Source organism: Gorilla gorilla, chromosome 5 (assembly GCF_029281585.2).
Source record: "Gorilla gorilla gorilla isolate KB3781 chromosome 5, NHGRI_mGorGor1-v2.1_pri, whole genome shotgun sequence".
Taxonomy (NCBI): domain Eukaryota; kingdom Metazoa; phylum Chordata; class Mammalia; order Primates; family Hominidae; genus Gorilla; species Gorilla gorilla.
Window position 1 is genome coordinate 46,952,294 of NC_073229.2, and position 21,086 is coordinate 46,973,379.

The 21,086-nt window shown below is 37.5% G+C and overlaps 1 protein-coding gene across 1 annotated transcript; it reads left to right on the forward strand.

The window, feature by feature from the left end:
* The first annotated feature begins 9,253 nt into the window (after positions 1 to 9,253).
* Positions 9,254 to 20,483, forward strand: OR14J1 (olfactory receptor family 14 subfamily J member 1). The gene is made up of 2 exons (XM_055389860.1): positions 9,254 to 9,338; positions 14,123 to 20,483. The coding sequence occupies exon 2, from the start codon at positions 14,151 to 14,153 to the stop codon at positions 15,114 to 15,116; it is 966 nt and encodes a 321-aa protein (XP_055245835.1). The 5' UTR covers positions 9,254 to 9,338; positions 14,123 to 14,150; the 3' UTR covers positions 15,117 to 20,483.
* Positions 20,484 to 21,086: the final 603 nt, after the last annotated feature.

Sequence of the window (21,086 nt, forward strand, 5' to 3'; positions counted from 1 at the left end):
TGGGAATTTACATGTTTTGACAAGGCAGCTTTCTTCACCACTTGACTGGGTAATTTAGTCCTATTTCAGTGTGGGGGTTTGAGAATACCATGTGGAATTCAAAACTTTGGTTGATCTATTATCTTTATTTAGAAAAAAAAAAAGACTTTTATAGCCTTTTGCTATAAACTGCCTCACAAAACTATGAGCCAAAGAAACCAAGACAAAATAGAGTGAGTTCACCCAAAAATCCACATCATTAAAAGAACAGTGCAAAGCTCTATTTCCTGTACTGTGAGCATGTCCACTTTCTGTGGCTCCCAGTGGTGAGACAGATGAGAAGCTGGAACACAGATAAAAGGTTTTTGGGAACACTTTTGAAGGCCCGTGGCTATATAAGAGAAAGTGAGTTCATTTCCTTAATTCTAGTATAATCTGGAAAAGGATCCTAGACATTATGCATTTTTTTGATCACAGTATTTTTCCCAACCCATGGTTCATTTATACATGGAGTCTGCTATTGGCATGAAATAAAATACATCCTAATATGTATTATGAAAAAAACGCTTATTGCATTTATTTATTCTATTAAAGCAGTATATTTCTCAGAGGTTGAATGTTGGGGGTTTTTGTGGTCATTTAATAAAAATGTTAACATATTCTTGGGTTTGTTTGTTTAACTTAGAAGTATAAATAGAACTCAAAATAACTGAACGTTGAAACTACTGTGTTGCATTGGAATAAACATGGATATATTATGTTGAGAAAATCGCATGTATTTTTAAATAAAAATATGGGTGCTTGGAGAAATGTTTTGCTGATGTGGGTGGCTGCTCAAGATATGTCCCCCAAGCCCTAGAAATATATTTTGATTCACTTTCATTATTACAGATATGCCAGAGAAAAATTTTATCTTTAAACAGTTTTAAATTTTTGACTTTATAAAGGTATAATATTTCTGCATGTATGCTGCCTGAGATTTTGGAAGGCTATATATTTAAATCTATCATTAATAAATTATAGTACCTGTACTATCAAGCAAGCAAATCAAAATAAGGCAATGTTGAACAAGTTTAATAAGGAAATATTTTAAGTATTCCTGAAAGTATTACCAAAACATTAGTAAAGTTATTAAATATTAAAAGTTACTAAATATTACATCAATTATGCAAATAATTGGCAAGCCATTAAATAGAAGTAGGCCCTGTGCTATAGGAGCAGTAGGAAAACATATTCAATAAGGTAAAAATATTTATATCAGAACAAAGTCTACTATCATATTTATTCTAGGAGAAGTGGATAATTTCCAACACTTTTAGAAATAATAGAAATTTTCTGACTCTCATCACAGTTATATACTGTTGGTTTGGATTAACTACCCAACAGGATTTAAAAATAATATTAGTAAATTATTAAATAAAAATATTTATTTGGTATATCTTAAAAAACAACATAAACAGCAACATTTAAATGAGCTGTTGCTATGATGAGGTTTATCTTGTGATGAAAATGTTTATTCCTTTATTTGGTAAATATTTATTGATGGCAACTATGTACAACTCACTGAAATAAAATTAGACATTCACCTTTACATCAAGGAATACAACTTTTGAAAAAAACTGAGAAATAAATAAAAAAGGCAGAACTGAGCATCGACTAAGGCAGAGTTTGTCATAAAAAGTGTCAGAAAAGATAATGCTAAACATAGAAAAATCTTTCACGACTTGCAGAATGATGTGATTTGGCTCTGTGTCCCCATCCAAATCTCATCTGGATTGTAATCCCCATATGTTGAGGGAGGGAGGTGACTGGATCGTGGGGGCGGTTTATTCTATTCTGGTCTCGTGACAGTGAGTTAGTTTTCATGAGATCTGATGGTTTTACAAGCCTCTGGCATTTCCCCTGCTTGCACTTCTCTCTCCTGCCACCATGTGAAGAAGGTCAGTGCTTCCTCTTCACCTTCCACCATGATTGTAAGTTTCTTGAGGCCTCCCCAGCCATGTGGAACTGTGAGTCAATTAAACCTCTTTTCTTTACAAATTACCCAGTCTTGGGTATTTCCTTATAGCAGTATGAAAATGGACTAATACACAGAGAGAGGGCCCTGCTTGAGTTTAGCTGAGCGCTGATCTGCATATGTGTGAGAGAAAGCTATCCAAGAATGAGGAAAGAACCACTTAATGGATTAAGGTAAATAGTGCCCAATGCTTATGCAAAGGCTGGGAATTTTGTGGGTTCTCAAGCTATTTATGTGCCAGAATGAAAACCTAAGAATTCCTGAGGCATTGAGTTTAGCAATCAAAAGTGTCTTGCTTCAAGAATTTCAATAATTAGCTCTAAACTAAACACTGTTCTGGTTTTACCTAACAAATCTTCAAAACAAGTGACTAAAGTATCAAACTGTATCCAAGTAACTTAGTAACACTCCAGAAGAAACTCAAGGGTATTTATAGGATTACAGATATACCCAGTAAAAGAAAATTTTCCAATGAAAATTTACTAAGCATGAAAAAAAGCAGGAAAATATGATGTAAGGAGAAAAATCAATAAATCAAACCTGACTCAGAACTGACACATATGTTAGAATGATTCAAGTTATGGCATTAAAACAATTATACTGTTTACCATATGTTCAAAAATTTAGAGATGAGGAAGATACTTTAAAAAATCAAACTTCTAGAGATGAAAGCCACAACGTTTAAATATACATAATACCTAAAAGCACTGGATGTAATTCATAGTACACTAAACATTGAGAAGTCCCATGATCTGCAGTTGGCATGCTGGAGTTCCTGGGCCTTGGGAGGAGGCTCTGCGCAGGCCTCCCAGGGCCAGTCCCCTGGGGTCTGCTCTACACAGGTCACCCGAGGCGTTAGGGTGACCTCGGAGCCTGCCACTCCCGACAGCCAGACCCAGGGCCTGCGTTCTGCTCTATCCAGGGCCTCCCTGAAAGCCCCTGCCCGACTAGGCACAGCTGCAGCCGCCAAAGTCGGTGCAGTATACCCGGGGCTCCTGTGTGCTGGAAGCAGGCAGGAGCTCTGCCCACCCTGGGTGCGGCTGCAGCCACCCACGTCAGGGTTGTAGACTTGGGCCTCCATGTGCTCTTGAGGGCTGGGAGCAGGCAGGAGCCCCACACCCCCAGGCACAGCTGCAGCTGTCCAAATCGAGACAGTAGATGTGGGCCTCTGTGTGCTCTTGAGAGCCGGGGAAGGCCCCCTTTGCCATTGCAGGCTCGGAGGTGCCTGCTCCTACTGCCTGGTCTCTCCCCACTCTTTGCAACTGATCCAATCTAGGAGTAGGTGGAGCTGAGCCCAGGCACTGTCACAACTCTGCCAGGTATATGCATGATCGAGCCCTGCCACCTCAGCCCCCTCTGGATGTTGGGCCAGACAAGAGTGGATGCGGGGGAAGCGTTGGCCTGCAGGTGCCCCTTGGCACCATGGAAGGCGTCAGGACGCAGACGGGCTCCTAGGTGGAAGGGAGTGGGTCCCTGTAAGGCCCCATCCTCAGGCCAGGAAAAGCCTGAAGGCTGGGGGTCAGGCTGCCACACCAGTGGTCTTGTGGTGCCTTTTTCTGCCCACCCATGGCCACGGATGGACCACTCCATATGCACTTCCTCCCCTCTGAGGTCCATAAAAGCCCCAGGATCAGCAATAGCATGGTAGAGGACAACTGAAAGATGACGGGATGACCAGCTGCAGAGAGTAGCTATCCTCTCTGCTGAGAGCTGGGAAGTCAATGGGGACCTGCCTGCAGAGAGGAGCCACCTCTGCAAACACACCCAGAATGATGTTCGACCAAATATAGGCCTGTCTCATTTTATTGTGCTTCACTTTATTGCACCTGAAGGTTTGTGGCAACCTTGCAATGAGCAAATCTATCAGTATCATTTTTCCAACGGCATGTGCTCCCTTCATATCTCTATGTGACGTTTTGGTAATTCTCACAATATTTCAAACTTTTTCGTTATTATTGTATCGTTATTGTCAGGCCTCTGAGCCCAAGGTAAGCCATCGCATCCCCTGTGACCTGCACGTATATGCCCAGATGGCCTGAAGTAACTGAAGAATCACAAAATAAGTGAAAATGGCCTGTTCCTGCCTTAACTGATGACATTCCACCACAAAAGAAGTGAAAATGGCCGGTCCTTGCCTTAACTGATGACATTACCTTGTGAAATTCCTTTTCCTGGCTCATCCTGGCTCAAAAAACCTCCCCCACTAAGCACCTTGTGACCCCCACTCCTGCCCGCGAGAGAACAACCCCCCTTTGACTAATTTTCCTTTACCTACCCAAATCTTATAATACGGCCCCACCCCTATCTCCCTTAGCTGACTCTCTTTTCGGACTCAGCCCGCCTGCACCCAGGTGATTAAAAAGCTTTATTGCTCACACAAAGCCTGTTTGGTGGTCTCTTCACACGGACGCGAGTGAAAGTTATGATGATGTGTGATCAGTGATCTTTGATGTTACTATTGTAATTGTTTTAGGGAACCACAAACTGCCCATGTAAGTCAGTGAACTTAATTGATAAATGATGTATGTTTTGATTGCTCCACCCACTGGCTGTTCCACCATCTCTCCCTCTCTTCAGGCCTCTCTATTTTCTAAGACACAACAATATTGAAATGAGACCAATTAATAATCCTACAATGGCGTTTAAGGATTCAAGTGAAAGGAAGAGTCACATGTCTCTTATTTAAATCAAAAGCTAGAAATGATTAAGCTTAGTGAAGAAGGCCTATCAAAAGCCAAGACAGGCCAGAAGCTAGGGCTTTTGCACCAGTTAGCCAAGTTGTGAATGTAAAGAAAAGTTATTGAAAAAAATTAAAATGCGCTACTCCAGTAAACACATAAATAAGATAGCAAAACAGTCTTATTGCTGATATGGAGAAAATTTTTTGTGGTCTGGATAGAAAATTTTAAAAAGCTATGGAAAAAAAGAAAAATAAATCCATGTCAGTAGAAGCCAGAAATAATAAAGAAAATATTTAATAATAGAAATTAATAAAATAGAAAATATAAAATAATAGATAAATTAATTTTTGTATTTTTTGTAGAGACAGGGTCTCACCATGTTGCCCAGGCTGGTCTTGAACTCGTGAGCTCTAGTGATCTGCCTGCCTTGGCCTCCCAAAGTGTTGGGATTGCAGGCATGAGCCACCTCGCCCTGCCTGAGTTAAACTTCTAGTGGAAAACCCCTTTTATATAAGCTACAAGCAGTTTCTGACTGTCCAATGTTATTATTACTAACATAAATTAATGTAGGCTTTCTTTTATCCTAGAGGAGTTGTGGAAAAACATCCTCATGGCATGAATTATGAGTCAGAATATTAAAGGCATAGACACAGGAGTTGGAAATTGAAAGTGTAGATGAAAAAAAAGAAAAAGAATTTTACAATATCAAAATTAGATTTTTTCACTGAATTCAAAAAGGTCTCCACAAAACTTTTGTAAGGGATTCAAACCCTTCCTTTAAAAAATAAATAAATAAATATTTCTTAATATCAGTCTGTAGTTATTGTATCATCAGGAACAGGTTTTGAAAATTATTGTTTATGCTGAGAAAACAACTATCTGAATATAACTAATAACCATTATTACTAGATTGATTCTAGGAATGTAGATAAATTTAAATTTATTTTTAAAAGACAAACATTTTTAATATTTGAAAATATAGGTCACCCTGAGCTTTCTAGTAATTGGAATGAATGACAATCGCTTTTGTTTGCTAACACATCCATTTGTCTACAATTTTCTTAATGTATTTAATTCTGAAACGATTCATTCAGTTTTGGTCTGATGAAGAGAGTAAAGTGAAAATATTACTCATCAATTGAAATACTACTATAGGGTCTTTTTGTAACTGTTTTCTTTGTCATTGGATGCTCTTAGCATGTATTGATTAGATTTAATCAATCTTCAAAAAAAAAAGAAAAACACACATCTCTCAAATTTTAATGTGCCTTTGTCTATGGAAAGTATTTTATTAAAGTTTATCCTATTTGAACTACCCCACAATTTTCTCTAAATTATCCATTATTGTTGTATGTTGAAATTTTTGGATTATTTGTCTACTAACCACCATGTATAATATTGAATCCACCTACCATCTGTATCCAAAGCTTTTACAAAAACATTGATCAGATCACAATCAAAGTCAATGTTAAAATAGAAAATTTTTTCCTCAAAATGAAAAAAACCTCAGAGTATTTTTTTAATCATTCATTAATTGTCTCTTATTGTTCATAAACAGCCTTATGAAAACGTGTGATCCTTACTGAGACACCATATTGTCGTACTTAATGTGGTACTATATTTGTCACTGGAGAACAAAATAAAGTTTATTGGTCTTCAACATTTACAATTCAGTTTCTTATATTTATATATATAATTCATATATATAATACACATAATATAAATCATATACATTATATATATATATATATATATATACACACACACACAGGGGAACTTAGAGCTATTTTTAAATGTTTGCCAAGTAGAATATGCAATATATTAAATTTTTGATATTAAAAGTTTTAAAAAATTTTCTTTCAATGCTAAGAAGGTAGATTTTATGTTGTGTCCTTATCATGATTTCAAAAATGCCTTTTCCAAGGCATTCAATTAGGAAAGGAGGAAGTCAAATTGTCCCTCTTTGCAGATGATATGATTGTATATCTAGAAAACCCCATTGTCTCAGCCCAAAATCTCCTTAAGCTGATAAGGAACTTCAGCAAAGTCTCAGGATACAAAATCAATGTGCAAAAATCACAAGCATTCTTATACACCAATAACAGACAGAGAGCCAAATCATGAGTGAACTCCCATTCACAATTGCTTCAAAGAGAATAAAAACCTAGGAATCCAACTTACAAGCGATGTGAAGGACCTCTTCAAGGAGAACTACAAACCACTGCTCAATGAAATAAAAGAGGATACAAACAAATGGAAGAACATTCCATGCTCATGGGTAGGAAGAATCAATATCATGAAAATGGCCATACTGCCCAAGGTAATTTATAGATTCAATGCCATCCCCATCAAGCTACCAATGACTTTCTTCACAGAGTTGGAAAAAACTACTTTAAAGTTCATACAGAGTGAAAAAAGAGCCCGCATCGCCAAGTCAATCCTAAGCCAAATGAACAAAGCTGGAGGCATCATGCTACCTGACTTCAAACTATACTACAAGGCTACAGTAACCAAAACAGCATAGTACTGGTACCAAAACAGATATAGACCAATGGAACAGAACAGAGGCCTCAGAAATAATGCCACATATCTACCAGTATCTGATCTTTGACAAACCTGACAAAAACAAGCAATGGGGAAAGGATTCTCTATTTAATAAATGGTGCTGGGAAAACTGGCTAGCCATATGTAGAAAGCTGAAACTGGATCCCTTCCTTACACCTTATACAAAAATTAATTCAAGATGGATTAAAGACTTCAATGTTAGACCTAAAACCAGAAAAACCCTAGAAGAAAACCTAGGCAATACCATTCAGGACATAGGCATGGGCAAGGACTTCATGTCTAAAACACCAAAAGCAATGGCAACAAAAGCCAAAATGGACAAATGGAATCTAATTAAACTAAAGAGCTTCTGCACAGCAATAGAAACCACCATCAGAGTGAACAGGCAACCTACAGAATGGGAGAAAATTTTTGCAACCTACTCATCTGACAAAGGACTAATATCCAGAATCTACAATGAACTCAAACAAATTTACAAGAAAAAAACAACCCCATCAAAAAGTGGGCAAAGGATATGAACAGACACTTCTCAAAAGAAGACATTTATGCAGCCAAAAAACACATGAAAAAATGCTCATCATCACTGGCCATCAGAGAAATGCAAATCAAAACCACAATGAGATACCATCTCACACCAGTGAGAATGGCGATCATTAAAAAGTCAGGAAACAACAGGTGCTGGAGAGGATATGGAGAAACAGGAACACTTTTACACTGTTGGTGGGACTCTAAACTAGTTCAACCATCGTGGAAGTCAGTGTGGCGATTCCTCAGGGACCTAGAACTAGAAATATCATTTGACCCAGCCATCCCATTACTGGGTATATACCCAAAGGATTATAAATCATGCTGCTAGAAAGACACATGCACACGTATGTTTATTGCGGCACTATTCACAATAGCAAAGACTTGGAACCAACCCAAATGTCCAACAATGATAGACTGGATTAAGAAAATGTGGCACATATACACCATGGAATACTATGCAGCCATAAAAAATGATGAGTTCATGTCCTTTGTAGGGACATGGATGAAGCTGGAAACCATCATTCTCAGCAAATTATCGCAAGGACAAAAACCCAAACATCGCATGTTCTCACTCATAGGTGGGAATTGAACAATGAGAGCACATGGACACAGGAAGGGGAACATCACACTCTGGGGCCTGTTGTGGGGTGGGGGGAGGGAGGAGGGATAGCATTAGGAGATATACCTAATGCTAAATGACTAGTTAATGGGTGCAGCACACCAACATGGCACATGTATACATATGTTACAAACCTGCACGTTGTGCACATGTACCCTAAAATTTAAAGTATAATTTTAAAAAATGCCTTTTCCATAATCACACATATTTAAGAATGGAATTCATTCACTTTTGAGTAAAAATTATTCATCTGGGGGATTGTTAAAATGAGAGCTGGATTATCAGTTTCAGAGTAATTTTAGAAAAGACACCATGTTTGAAGAAAGTTTAGCTCTCTAAGTAATGGTTTTATTCTGAGATTCTTTGATTCTACTATTATGTATGGGTTTATGTAAATAAACAATTACTAAGTATTCCTTTTTTTTTTACATAAGGCCAATGCAATCATGCGTGATTTTATTGGTGACCAGTTAAAATGAAACTGTTAATTAATGAAAAAAATCCTTTTTACTAGAAAAACCTGTGAACCTATGTTACAGAAAACGAGTTATGTATAATATTCATTTTTTTAACCTGAAATGCATCGACTACAAGAGTTAGCTAAGCCAAGATAATAATTAACTACTTTCCACTGAGGCAATTCCTTGAGGGAGAGGTCCATGAAATCCCCTGCTTTGAACTCATAGTTTTTATCTGAAACACCAACTTTCCTGCACAGGATTTTTGTCCCCAGTGCCTGGACAGCACTGGCTTTGTTTCAAATACCCCTTAGTTAATAGGAAATTTAAATGTCCCTGGGCAGTTACATCCTGTTTGGTCCTATATAAAAGCATTTCAGTCCTTTCCTTACATGGAAATTTCACAGACTGAAACACCAGCTTGATTCTAGAACAAAGATGCTCAGTCTCAGGATCAATTGAGATTTGTTTCTACCGAGAGATCCACTCTGGTGAGTAAAACTTCTTCAAATTTTATGGAATTTATCCAACATTTGTGTAGCACCTGCTTAGTGCCAGTGACTATGTGAGTCTTCAAAGTTATAACTCTAAATAAGATATATAATTTCTCACTCCTTAACTAAGAACAGTTTAAATAAGCTGGGATATCTATGCAAATAAGTTAGTATAAATTATAAAAAAGTATATAAAGCATAAAAAAGTTAGTATAAATTATAAAGAATCTTAAATGAATGCAATCTGGGCTCCAAAGAGTGACAATTCTTCTTGGGTCGACAGTTAAACTCAGGTGAATTATAAATGGAAAGAGACAATGTAGCTGTGTTAAAAGATAGTTAAGTATTTGCGAAACAAATGAGAGGAGACTTTTTTTCTTTTTTTTGAGACGAGTCTCGCTCTGTCACCCAGGCTGGAGTGCAATGGCGCGATCTTGGCTCACTGTAACCTCCGCCTCCTGGGTTCAAACAATTCTCCTGCCTCAGCCTCCCTAGTAGCTGGGATTACAGGGGCCCACCACCGTGCCCGGCTAATTTTTGTATTTTTAGTAGAGATGGGGTTTTGCCATGTTGGCCAGGCTGGTTTTGAACTCCTGACCTCAGGTGATCTGCCCACCTCAGCCTCCCAAAGTGCTGGGATTACAGGTGTGAGCAACCGTGCTCAGCCATGAGGGGCAATTCTAATGGGAGGACTTCCAGACAGGAGGGATAGTGTGATTTAAGAAAACAAACAGCATGGTGATACAACCTGATTGATTTATAAGAGTAATTAAGTCAGTCGGCATTATTAGACATGGAGATTGGCATGGGGTTAGAGAAGTCACAATGATAGATAATACTGGAATGGCAGTCAGGAAGCATTGTAAAGATATTATTTGCCGTCCTAAGCTTTTTGGGCATCATTGCATAATCAAGTCAATAAAGAGTTAAAAGCTAAATTAATGTTACAAGATGTGATCTGCATCACCATTTGTCCTGGCAACAGCATTGAAGTTGGATTAGAAATACATAAAACTGAAGAATAAAATATTGCCAGAGATAATGAAGGTTTGAACTAATCTGTACGTGTGACAGCAAGATGTAATAACTACAACAGATAGTAAGCAAATAAAATTTTGGTGTTTGATTGGATATATAGATTAAAGCAAAGTTGTGCCATTCTTTGAAATAGGTCACAGTGACAGGGAGATGTCTGGGAGAAGAGATGAGTCCTTATGGGAAAGACCCATTCGGGGCAGTGATGTGCCAACTGTGAAGCAGGATATGAGGACCTGCAACCCAGAAGACCTATGGTAGTGATCGAAACAGCAGACTATTATTTTCTGTTGTGTAGGAAAATAGTTAATCTGTCTTCTTTAAAAGGCACAAGAATATTTTTGAGTAAACAAAAGTACAGAAAGAAAGTGTCAGGACAAATTTTTGGAAACCATCAAATTTCAATAAATGTTAAAAGAAGACCCAGATAAAGAGACTAAGAAAAAATATTCAGAGAGGAAATAGAAAACGAGAACTAAGTGGCATAGAGCCAATGGAAGTCAGCTGTTTTAGAAGAAAGAACTGTTTAATAGTGTCATATATTTGAGAAAGAAAGTTTAAAATAAAAACAAAATAGGAAGAGTGCATTGAGTTTACCATTGTGATAGTTATTTGTGGATTTGCTGGAGCTGTTTGTGAGGACTCACGAAGGAAGCATGATAAACATAGTTCAAAAATTGAACCAAATATGCAAGGGCACAGAATGATACCCTATTCTGCTCATAAAGCATGGCTGTAAAGAGAAGGGACATTATAAGTAAGTCCTAAGTGTGGAGTGAAGGCTTTTCTTTTTCTTTAAAATGGATGAGTCTTAAGATTATCTCTATCTATCTATCTATCTATCATCTATCTGTCTCTAATCTATCATCTGTCAACAGAGCATAGTGAAACAATCTGGTTCATTAAGAGTAATCTCAGTAAATCAACATTATTAGAATTTTTAGACATGGAGTTTGTGTTGATTTTATACACACACATATACAGACACACACACACATAAAATGTGCACTATTATGAAAGAGAGAGAGAGCAAGCACACACTGTGGCAAAGATGCCCATTGCGATAGAGCAAGGTTGAGTATAGGGTTGGTCACTGACTTGGAAAGGAAAAACGAGCTCTTTCTCTGTCTTTGAAACCCTGGAGTGGGTGGAATTAAATCATATTGGAGATCATTTCATTTGTATACAGGTAGGAAACGGAGGGGATTAACATATAATTACCTATGTTTTCTCATTGAAGTTATTGGCAATGCTGTCTCCCAGGAAATAGAGGAAAATAGTGAAGAAGAGACTTAGGATGCTAATTCTTTAGAGCAGCTACTGGAATGAATTAGAGTTTACCTACATAACATATTTGCACATGTACCACTGAACCTAAAAGATAACTACTTTCAAAAAATTGAGGGTTTCAACATATGAGAGGTAAAAAACGGAAAAGTTTAGAAATGTTTTGTAGAATAAAATTTGCATATAAGTGGTCAGTGAAGACAGAAAAAAGTGCTTGGGGGAAACAAATAACATTGAAAGAGTCATTTTACTCTTCACCAAAAAATGTTTAGTTTTATTATAAAATAAAGTATTTAATGCAGGTATGACTTGGAAGGATTGAACACAGGTTTTACATGTTCTCACAGTATCATCCTTAATCCTAAGTGTATCTCCACACGTATATGATTCCCTTCTTATTTGATAAGTGATGAATTAATCAATACAATTTGGAACTAGTGAAATTAAAATGATGAAATTTTCCATTTATTAATCAGATATAAAAATTATTCGTTATGTCTTCAAAGAAAATAAAAATAAAAATAGGTTGGTGGGAGTTGTTGAGAGGAGAATATGGTGTGTGCATTCAAGTTTTTTCTTAACGATTTTTCTCCTCCTTCCCTCTATGGAGAAACCTTAATGGGGAGGCTAAATGATAGAGGTTTTTCTTAGATTACACTAACAATGTGTATTAGAAGTGGTAAGTAACATGATGCTTTTAATTTTTCAAGCCAGAGACAATAAGTTTTAAAATATAAGTGAATTGCTTTAATCTATTCACATTTTATTTTAAATTCCAAAACTACCATCCAATATTTGGAGCAAGTTAAGCCAGGCATTAAGATTGGCAGCAATGGGGATTAAGCCATATCTAATGGAGGACCAGGAAAACTGTAGGAGCAAGAAACCTAGAGAAACTTTGAAGAGAGTAACCCCTGTTTTCCTCTGATTCCTACTGCCATGAATCAGGGGATGTGACCATCAGTGAGGGATTAAGGGCCCTTCTAGGCCTGAGACTGTTCTTTGTGGAAAAAAAAATTTTCCTAAAAATTAGTTTCAGTCAGTTCTGAAAATAAATTACAGCAAAATCAAAAAGATCTTGGTTTAAGTGAGTTTTAACCTTTTCCTACAGCTTAGGGATTAATAAATGAAACAAACTACAATATCAGATGTAGTTACTTAAAAATCAGATGCAGTAACTCATGTAACTTAGCCATTAAGTTTTTATCTACATAGAACTGAAATCAATTATGTAGATATTCAGTTAAATAAGTATTTACTTAGAACCTATATGTTAGATACCATTGGTCAAGGGTGAAGAAATGGACAGAAATGATGAAGGAATAGTCTTTGTGCAGAAGAAACTCAGTGAAAATGATACTGATTGACCTTTCAACAAATGCACAGATTTAAAAAGAAAAAAAAAGGCAAAAATTAGTTAGCAGAGTGATTCTGATACACAAAATAATTCTATGATGATGTTGATTCTATAATAATAGCACATTTAAAATGAAATAGGAAAAGTTACATCATTTAATCCTCCTAACAATTGTTACATCTGGTATAGATTTTTTTTTGTTTGGTTGGTTATTTTAAGAAATGGGCTCCCACTATCTAATATATTTCAAGTCCTAGAAAGAAAAAAAAATATATATATATATATATTTCATTCAGGAAGTCACAATGAGACATAGCACTAGAAAGATATAGTCTACTACCTAGCATTCTGCCTATCACACAGATTTTAGAAAATCTCTTTATTTCTTCAAATGGATTTGATTGAAAATGTCCAACCCCAAGTTGTCATAAGAATTTTGAGAATTAAACGTTCTTTGACGGTGAATCTTTGTCACTTAGTTGCAAAATCTCCAAAGCTCAGGATTCAATGCCTGATATCAGTGACATCTGCATTTTACAATTTTGAGACATTTCATTTTTCAGAATTTCTATGAAAAGTTTATTACAATCAAATGTAATCTTTTTAAAATGTTAAGAGCTTTTCAAAGGAAAAAATATGATTGTTCTTTGAGCTAACCTCTCTTCTAGATTAGCTTCTGAGCTGTTTCTAGATCCATTTGCAAGGTGGTATCAATAACTTCATGTTAGCTGGTTAGCAAAAGAAGCTATATAGTGCATCATTGTAATACTAAGGCATCATATAGAAGATGTAATGAGATTGGTATGCTAGAATCATTTTCATTGACTTTATTGAAGGTAAAGACTTTATCATTTCCATCAATTTCTCCCTCTTTGACAATGCAAACTCTGCTCCAGAAAATGTTTATGACTTGTTGATCACATTCAGGGATTCTATTTCTGAATAATTGCTAAAACGTTTTTGAATTGAATATTAACTAATCACAATGAAAATGAATTCATCTCATTTCAGTACCTCCATGCTGAGGAATTGAGTTACTTGACACACAAATATATTAGATGTCATGCATTTTCTTCCTACTGTTCTTTGGCTTCCTAAACAGAGTCACACTTGGTATCTTCAGAGAGACTATGGTCAATTTGACTTCAATGAGTGGATTCCTTCTTATGGGGTTTTCTGATGAGCGTAAGCTTCAGATTTTACATGCATTGGTATTTCTGGTGACATACCTGCTGGCCTTGACAGGCAACCTCCTCATTATCGCCATTATTACCGTGGACCGTCGTCTCCATTCCCCCATGTATTACTTTTTAAAGCACCTCTCTCTTCTGGACCTCTGCTTCATCTCTGTCACAGTCCCCCAGTCCATTGCAAATTCACTTATGGGCAACGGTTACATTTCTCTTGTTCAGTGCATTCTTCAGGTTTTCTTCTTCATAGCTCTGGCCTCATCAGAAGTGGCCATTCTCACAGTGATGTCTTATGACAGGTACGCAGCAATCTGTCAACCACTTCATTATGAGACTATTATGGATCCCCGTGCCTGTAGGCATGCAGTGATAGCTGTGTGGATTGCTGGGGGCCTCTCTGGGCTCATGCATGCTGCCATTAACTTCTCCATACCTCTCTGTGGGAAGAGAGTCATTCACCAATTCTTCTGTGATGTTCCTCAGATGCTGAAACTAGCCTGTTCTTATGAATTCATTAATGAGATTGCACTGGCTGCATTCACAACATCTGCAGCATTTATCTGTTTGATCTCCATTGTTCTCTCCTACATTCGCATCTTCTCTACAGTGCTGAGAATCCCATCATCTGAGGGCCGGACCAAGGTCTTCTCCACCTGCCTACCACACCTATTTGTAGCCACCTTCTTTCTTTCAGCTGCAGGCTTTGAGTTTCTCAGACTGCCTTCTGATTCCTCATCGACTGTGGACCTTGTATTCTCCGTATTCTATACTGTGATACCTCCAACACTCAATCCAGTCATCTATAGCTTACGGAATGATGCCATGAAGGCAGCACTGAGGAAGATGCTGTCAAAGGAAGAGCTTCCTCAGAGAAAAATGTGCTTAAAAGCCATGTTTAAACTCTAAAGAACCATACAAATGAAAGGCCTTGTTATTATGTTTCAGATTGGAAGAGAGGTGAATCTTATTTCTTCCCAGAACGCTCTTCCAAGCTGTCTATTGTATATATTCCTCTCAAATATAATTCTTTAAAATTTAAGATGTTGTGCTCTAATAATATTAGCTTTCCTTCCTCCCTCCAATTCAAGTGTTATTTTAAGTCATCTTTGAAAATTTTTCTGAAATGAAGGAGAAAGACAGTTTGGAGTCTGGCCTGTATAATTTAAAACTTGTTATTAACAATAAGGTTGGAGATAGATGAAGCTAACCGGGTTAATATGATGGTGCATATATGGTATTTCCAGTGGGCCTCCTAGTTTTCTATCCATATTAAGTATTCATATTAAGTTCTTTTACTATTATTACAGTGGTGATTTCAACAATTTATTCAGCCCCTAGTAAGTATCAAGTGCTTTATATATATACATTTTTTTTGGCTCAAGAAAACAACTCTCCTAGCTATGCCATATTGTCCCTATTTTGCCAATAGGAACAATAAATTTAGGAAGGATTAATTAATTTTCCTGAGATTTCTCAAATAAATGGTAGTTAAGCTGTGATTCAAATTAATATTTGTCTGACTCAAACAATAAGGTCATTTATGTTCCTTACTGATGGCAAATGCATTATTACCCAAATGTGAGTGTGTATGTTCATGTGTGTGTGTGATGTGTATAATCTATAAATATAAGAATATACTACTATAATCTATTAATAAAATTGTCATCACCCTTGTGCATCCCTATTACTGGAGGTATTTATATTAATTCCTTTACTTTTCTGATCTGTACAAGAGTTTGACAAATTGGTTTTACAGAGTTAGGCAGGGGATGCTCCCTAGTTCCATGAAACAGAATATAGATAAACTGCAAATGAAGAGATCCAACTTATGAATGTGTGAGATAAGGAGGCACAAATCTTGTGAATCTGAATATCTGATTCAATTTTGTGTAATGCTGCAGATTTCTTCAAGAAAGACTCATAATTTACAAGAGCACAAAACTGGACTAGTCCCCTCAGTTTTGAAGTAAATCAAAGTACATGTTTTAATGACAAAGGGAATGAGCAATTGCTCAGTAATGGGGAATGTTTTTATAGGACTTTTTTGAATTAATGGTTATAATATCTACATATGCATATATCTTAGTGAGTTTCTTTTTCTTTAATCTTCCACATGAGATTTTGTTTTTCTTTTTTTTATATACTTTAAGTTCTGGGGTACATGTGCAGAACTTGCAGGTTTGTTACATAGGTATACACATGCCATGGTGGTTTGCTGCACCCATCAACCTCTCATCTACGTTAGGTATTTCCCCTAATGCTATCCCTCCCCTACCCCCTCACCCCCAAACAGGCCCCAGTGTGTGATGTTCCCCTACCTGTGTCCATGTGTTCTCATTGTTCAGCTCCTACTTATGAGTGAGAACATGCAATGTTTAGTTTTCTGTTCTTGTGTTAGTTTGCTGAAAATGATGCTTTCCAGCTTCATCCATGTCCCTGCAAAGGACATGAAATCATCTTTTTTATGGCTGCATAGTATTCCATAGTATTCCATGGGTGTATATGTGCCATCTTTTCTTTATCCAGTGTATTATTGATGGGCATTTGGGTTGGTTTCAAGTCTTTGCTATTGTGAACAGTGCCACAATAAACATATGTGTGCATGTGTCTTTATAGTAGAATGATTTATAATCCTTTGGGTATATACCCTGTAAAGGGATTCTTGGGTCAAATGGTATTTTTGGTTCTAGATCCTTGAGGAATCGCCACACTGTTTCCACAATGGTTGAACTACTTTACAGTCCCACCAACAGTGTAAAGGTGTTCCTATTTCTCCATGTCCTCTCTAGCATCTGTTGTTTCCTGCCTTTTTAATGGTAGCCATTCTAACTGGCATGAGATGGTATCTCACTATGGTTTTGATTCACATTTCTCTGATGACCAGTGATGATGAGCTTTTTTTCATATGTTTGTTGGCCACATAAATGTCTTATTTTAAAAAGTGTCTGTCAGGCCGGGGCATTGGCTCATGCCTGTAATCCCAGCATTTTAGGGGGCCGCAGCGGGCAGATCATGAGGTCAGGAGATTGAGACCATCCTGGCTAATGTGATGAAACTCCATCTCAGCTAAAAATACAAAAACTTAGCTGGGCGTGGTGCCATGCACCTGTAATCCCAGCTACTCAGGAGGCTGAGGCAGGAGAATCGCTTGAACCTGGAGAATCCCAAAAGTGTCTGTTCACATCCTTTGCCCACATTTTGATGGGGTTGTTTGTTTTTTTCTTGTAAATTTGTTTAAATTCTTTGTAGATTCTGGATATTAGCCCTTTGTCAGATGGATAGATTACAAAAATTTTCTCCCGTTCTGTAGGTTGCCTATTCACTCTGCTGATGGTTTCTTTTGCTGTGCAGAAGCTCTTTAGTTTAATTTGATCCCATTTGTCAATTTTGGCTTTTGTTGTCATTGCTTTTGATGTTTTAGTCATGAAGTCTCTGCCCATGCCTAAATCCTGAATGGTATTGCCTAGGTTTTCTTCTTGGGTTTTTATGGTTTTAGGTCTTACGTTTAAGTCTTTAATCCATCTTGAGTTATTTTTTGTATAAGGTATAAGGAAGGAGTCCAGTTTCAGTTTTCTGCATATGGCTAGACAGTTTTCTCAACAGCATTTATTAAATAGGGGATTCTTTCCCCATTGCTTGTTTTTGTCAAGTTTGTCAAAGATCAGATGGTTGTAGATGTGTGGCATTATTTCTGAGGCCTCTGTTCTGTTCTGTTGGTCTATATATCTGTTTTGGTACCAGTAACATGCTGTTTTGGTTACTGTAGCTTTGTAGTATACTTTGAAGTCAGGTAGCATGATGCTTCCAGCTTTGTTCTTTTTGCTTAGGATTGTCTTGGCTGTGTGGGCTCTTGTTTGGTTCCATATGAAATTTAAAGTAGTTTTTTTCCTATTCTGTGAAGAAAGTCAATGGTAACTTGATGGGGATAGCATTGAATCTATAAATTACTTTGGGCAGTATGGCCATTTTTCATGATATTGATTCTTCCTACCCATGAGGATGGAATGTTTTTCCATTTGTTTGTGCCCTCTCTCCTTGAGCAGTGGTTTGTAGTTCTCCTTGAAGAGGTCCTTCACATGCCTTGTAAGTTGTATTCCTGGGTATTTTATTCTCTTTGTAGTAGTTATGAATGGGAGTTCACTCATGATTTGGCTCTCTGTCTTTTTTATTATTGGTGTATAGGAATGCTTGTGGTTTTTGCACATTGATTTTGTATCCTGAGACTTTGCTGAAATTGCTTATAAGCTTAAGGAGATTTTGGGCTGAGACGATGGGGTTTTCTAAGTATAGAATCATGTCATCTGCAAACAGAGACAATTTGAATTCCTCTCTTTCTATTTGAATACCTTTTATTTTTTTCTCTTGCCTGATTGCCCTGGCCAGAACTTCCAACATTATGTTGAATAAGAGTGGTGAGAGAGGGCATCCTTGTCTTGTGACAGTTTTCTCAGGGAATGCGTCCAGCTTTTGCCCATTCAGTATGATATTGGCTGTGAGTTTGTCATAGATAGCTTTTATTACTTTGAGATACATTACATCAATATCTAGTTTATTGAGAGTTTTTAGCATGAAGGGCTGTTGAATTTTGTCGAAGGCCTTTTCTGCATCTATTGAGATAATCATGTGGTTTTTGTCATGGGTTCTGTTTATGTGATAGATTCCATTTATTGATTTGCATATTTTAATCAGCTTTGCATCCCAGGGATGAAGCTGACTTGATCATGGTAGATGAGCTTTTTGATGTGCTGCTGGATTCGGTTTGCCTGTATTTTATTGAGGATTTTCACATCAATGTTCATCAGGGATATTGGCCTGAAATTTTCTTTTTTTGTTGTGTCTTGGCCAGGTTTTGGTGTCAGGTTGATGCTGGCCTCATAAAATGAGTTATGGAGGATTCCCTCTTTTTCTATCGTTTGGAATATTTTCAGAAGGAATGGTACCAGCTCCTTTTTGTACTTGTGGTAGAATTCGGCTGTGAGTCTGTCTGGTTCTGGGCTTTTCTTGGTTGGTAGGCTATTAATTACGCCTCAATTTCAGAACTTGTTATTGGTCTATTCAGGCATTAGACTTCTTCCTGGTTTAGTCTTGGAAGGGTTTATGTGTCCAGGCATTTATCCATTTTTTCTAGATTTTCCAGTTTATTTGCATAGAGATGTTTATAGTATTCCCTGATGGTAGTTTCTATTTCTGTGGGATCAGCAGTGATATTCCATTTATCATTTTTATAGTGTCTATTTGATTTTTCTCTCTTGTCTTCTTTATTAGTCTGGCTAGCAGTCTACTTTGTTAATTATTTCAAAAAAACCAGCTCCTGGATTCATTGATTTTTTGAATTTTTTTTTTTGTGTGTGTCTCTATCTCCTTCATTTCTGCTCTGATCTTAGTTATTTCTTGTCTTCTGCTAGCTTTTGAATTTGTTTTCTGTTGCTTCTCTAGTTCTTTTAATTGCGATATTAGGGTGTCGATTTTAGATCTTTCCTGCTTTCTTCTCTGGGGATTTAGTGCTATAAATTTCCCTTTAAACACTGCCTTAGCTGTACTCCTGCAGCTAGCTCAGTCTCTGCCCAAACAGCCGCCCAGTTTTGTGCTTGAAACCCAGGACCCCAGTAGCGTAGGCACCCGAGGGAATCTACTGTTCTGTGGTTTGCGAAATCCGTGGAAAAAGCGTAGCATCTGGGCTGGAGTGCACTGTTCCTCATGGCTCAGTCCCTCATGGCTTCCCTTGGCTAGGGGAGGGAGTTGTCTGACCCCTTGCGCTTCCCGGGTGAGGCGATGCCCCACCCTGCTTCGGCTAGCCCTCCCTGGGCTGCACCCACTGTCTAACCAGTCCCAGTGAGATTAGTCGGGTATCTCAGTTAGAAATGCAGAAATCATCTGGCTTCTGCATTGATCTCAGTGGGAGCTGCAGACCGAAGCTGTTTCTATTCCACCATCTTTCCAGCCACCCACACTGATTTCTAAAGTAGTTGTTCCATATTGTATTCCCTAGATAATGAAGAATTGTTATAAAGGGCTGGGCGTGGTGGCTCACGCCTGTAATCCCAGCACTTTGGGAGGCCGAGGTGGGCGGATGACGAGGTCAGGAGATCAAGACCATCCTGGCTACCTTGTCAGGTGTTTTGAAAAACTTTTAGCTTTTTAAACACATTCATGGTGACATATATCAATGAGTTTATTTTGTATTGCCCTGTTCAACAAGGTTGAACATCTTTTCATGGACTTATTAGTTATTTGTGTGTCTTCATTTGTGAAGTGTTTGCTCAGACACTTGGCCCATTTTTAAAACGAGTTGTTAATCTTTCTATTATGAAGACATTTACATATGTGTGTATATATGTATATATACTGGATAAAAATCTTTTGTCAGATACACATATTACAAATGTTTTTCTAATCTCCTGTGATTGTCTTTTTTTTCCATCAGGTTCTTTTGGAGAGTAAAACTTTAAAAATTTTGATATAGTTCAATCTATCAACTTTGTGTTTTATAATTCATGTTTGGTGTCCTATCTTCCAAAAATACCTTCTTTAAAATTACGAAGTTTTTTTTCTTTTGAGACAGGGTCTCATTCTGTCAGCCGGGCTGGAGTGCAGTGGTGCAGTCTTGGCTCACTGCAACCTCCGCCTCCTGGTTCAAGCAATTCTCGTGCCTCAGCCTCTCAAGTAGCTGAGATTACAAGTGTGTGCCACTACGCTTGCTCATTTTCTTTCTTTCTGTCTTTTTTTGTTTTTTGTTTTTTGTATTTTTAATAGAGATGGGATTTCACTATGTTGGCCAGGCTGGTTTTGAACTCCTCACCTCAAATGATCCACCTGCCTTGGCCTCCTAATATGCTAGGATTACAGGCATGAGCCACCGCGCCCGGCCTAAAATTA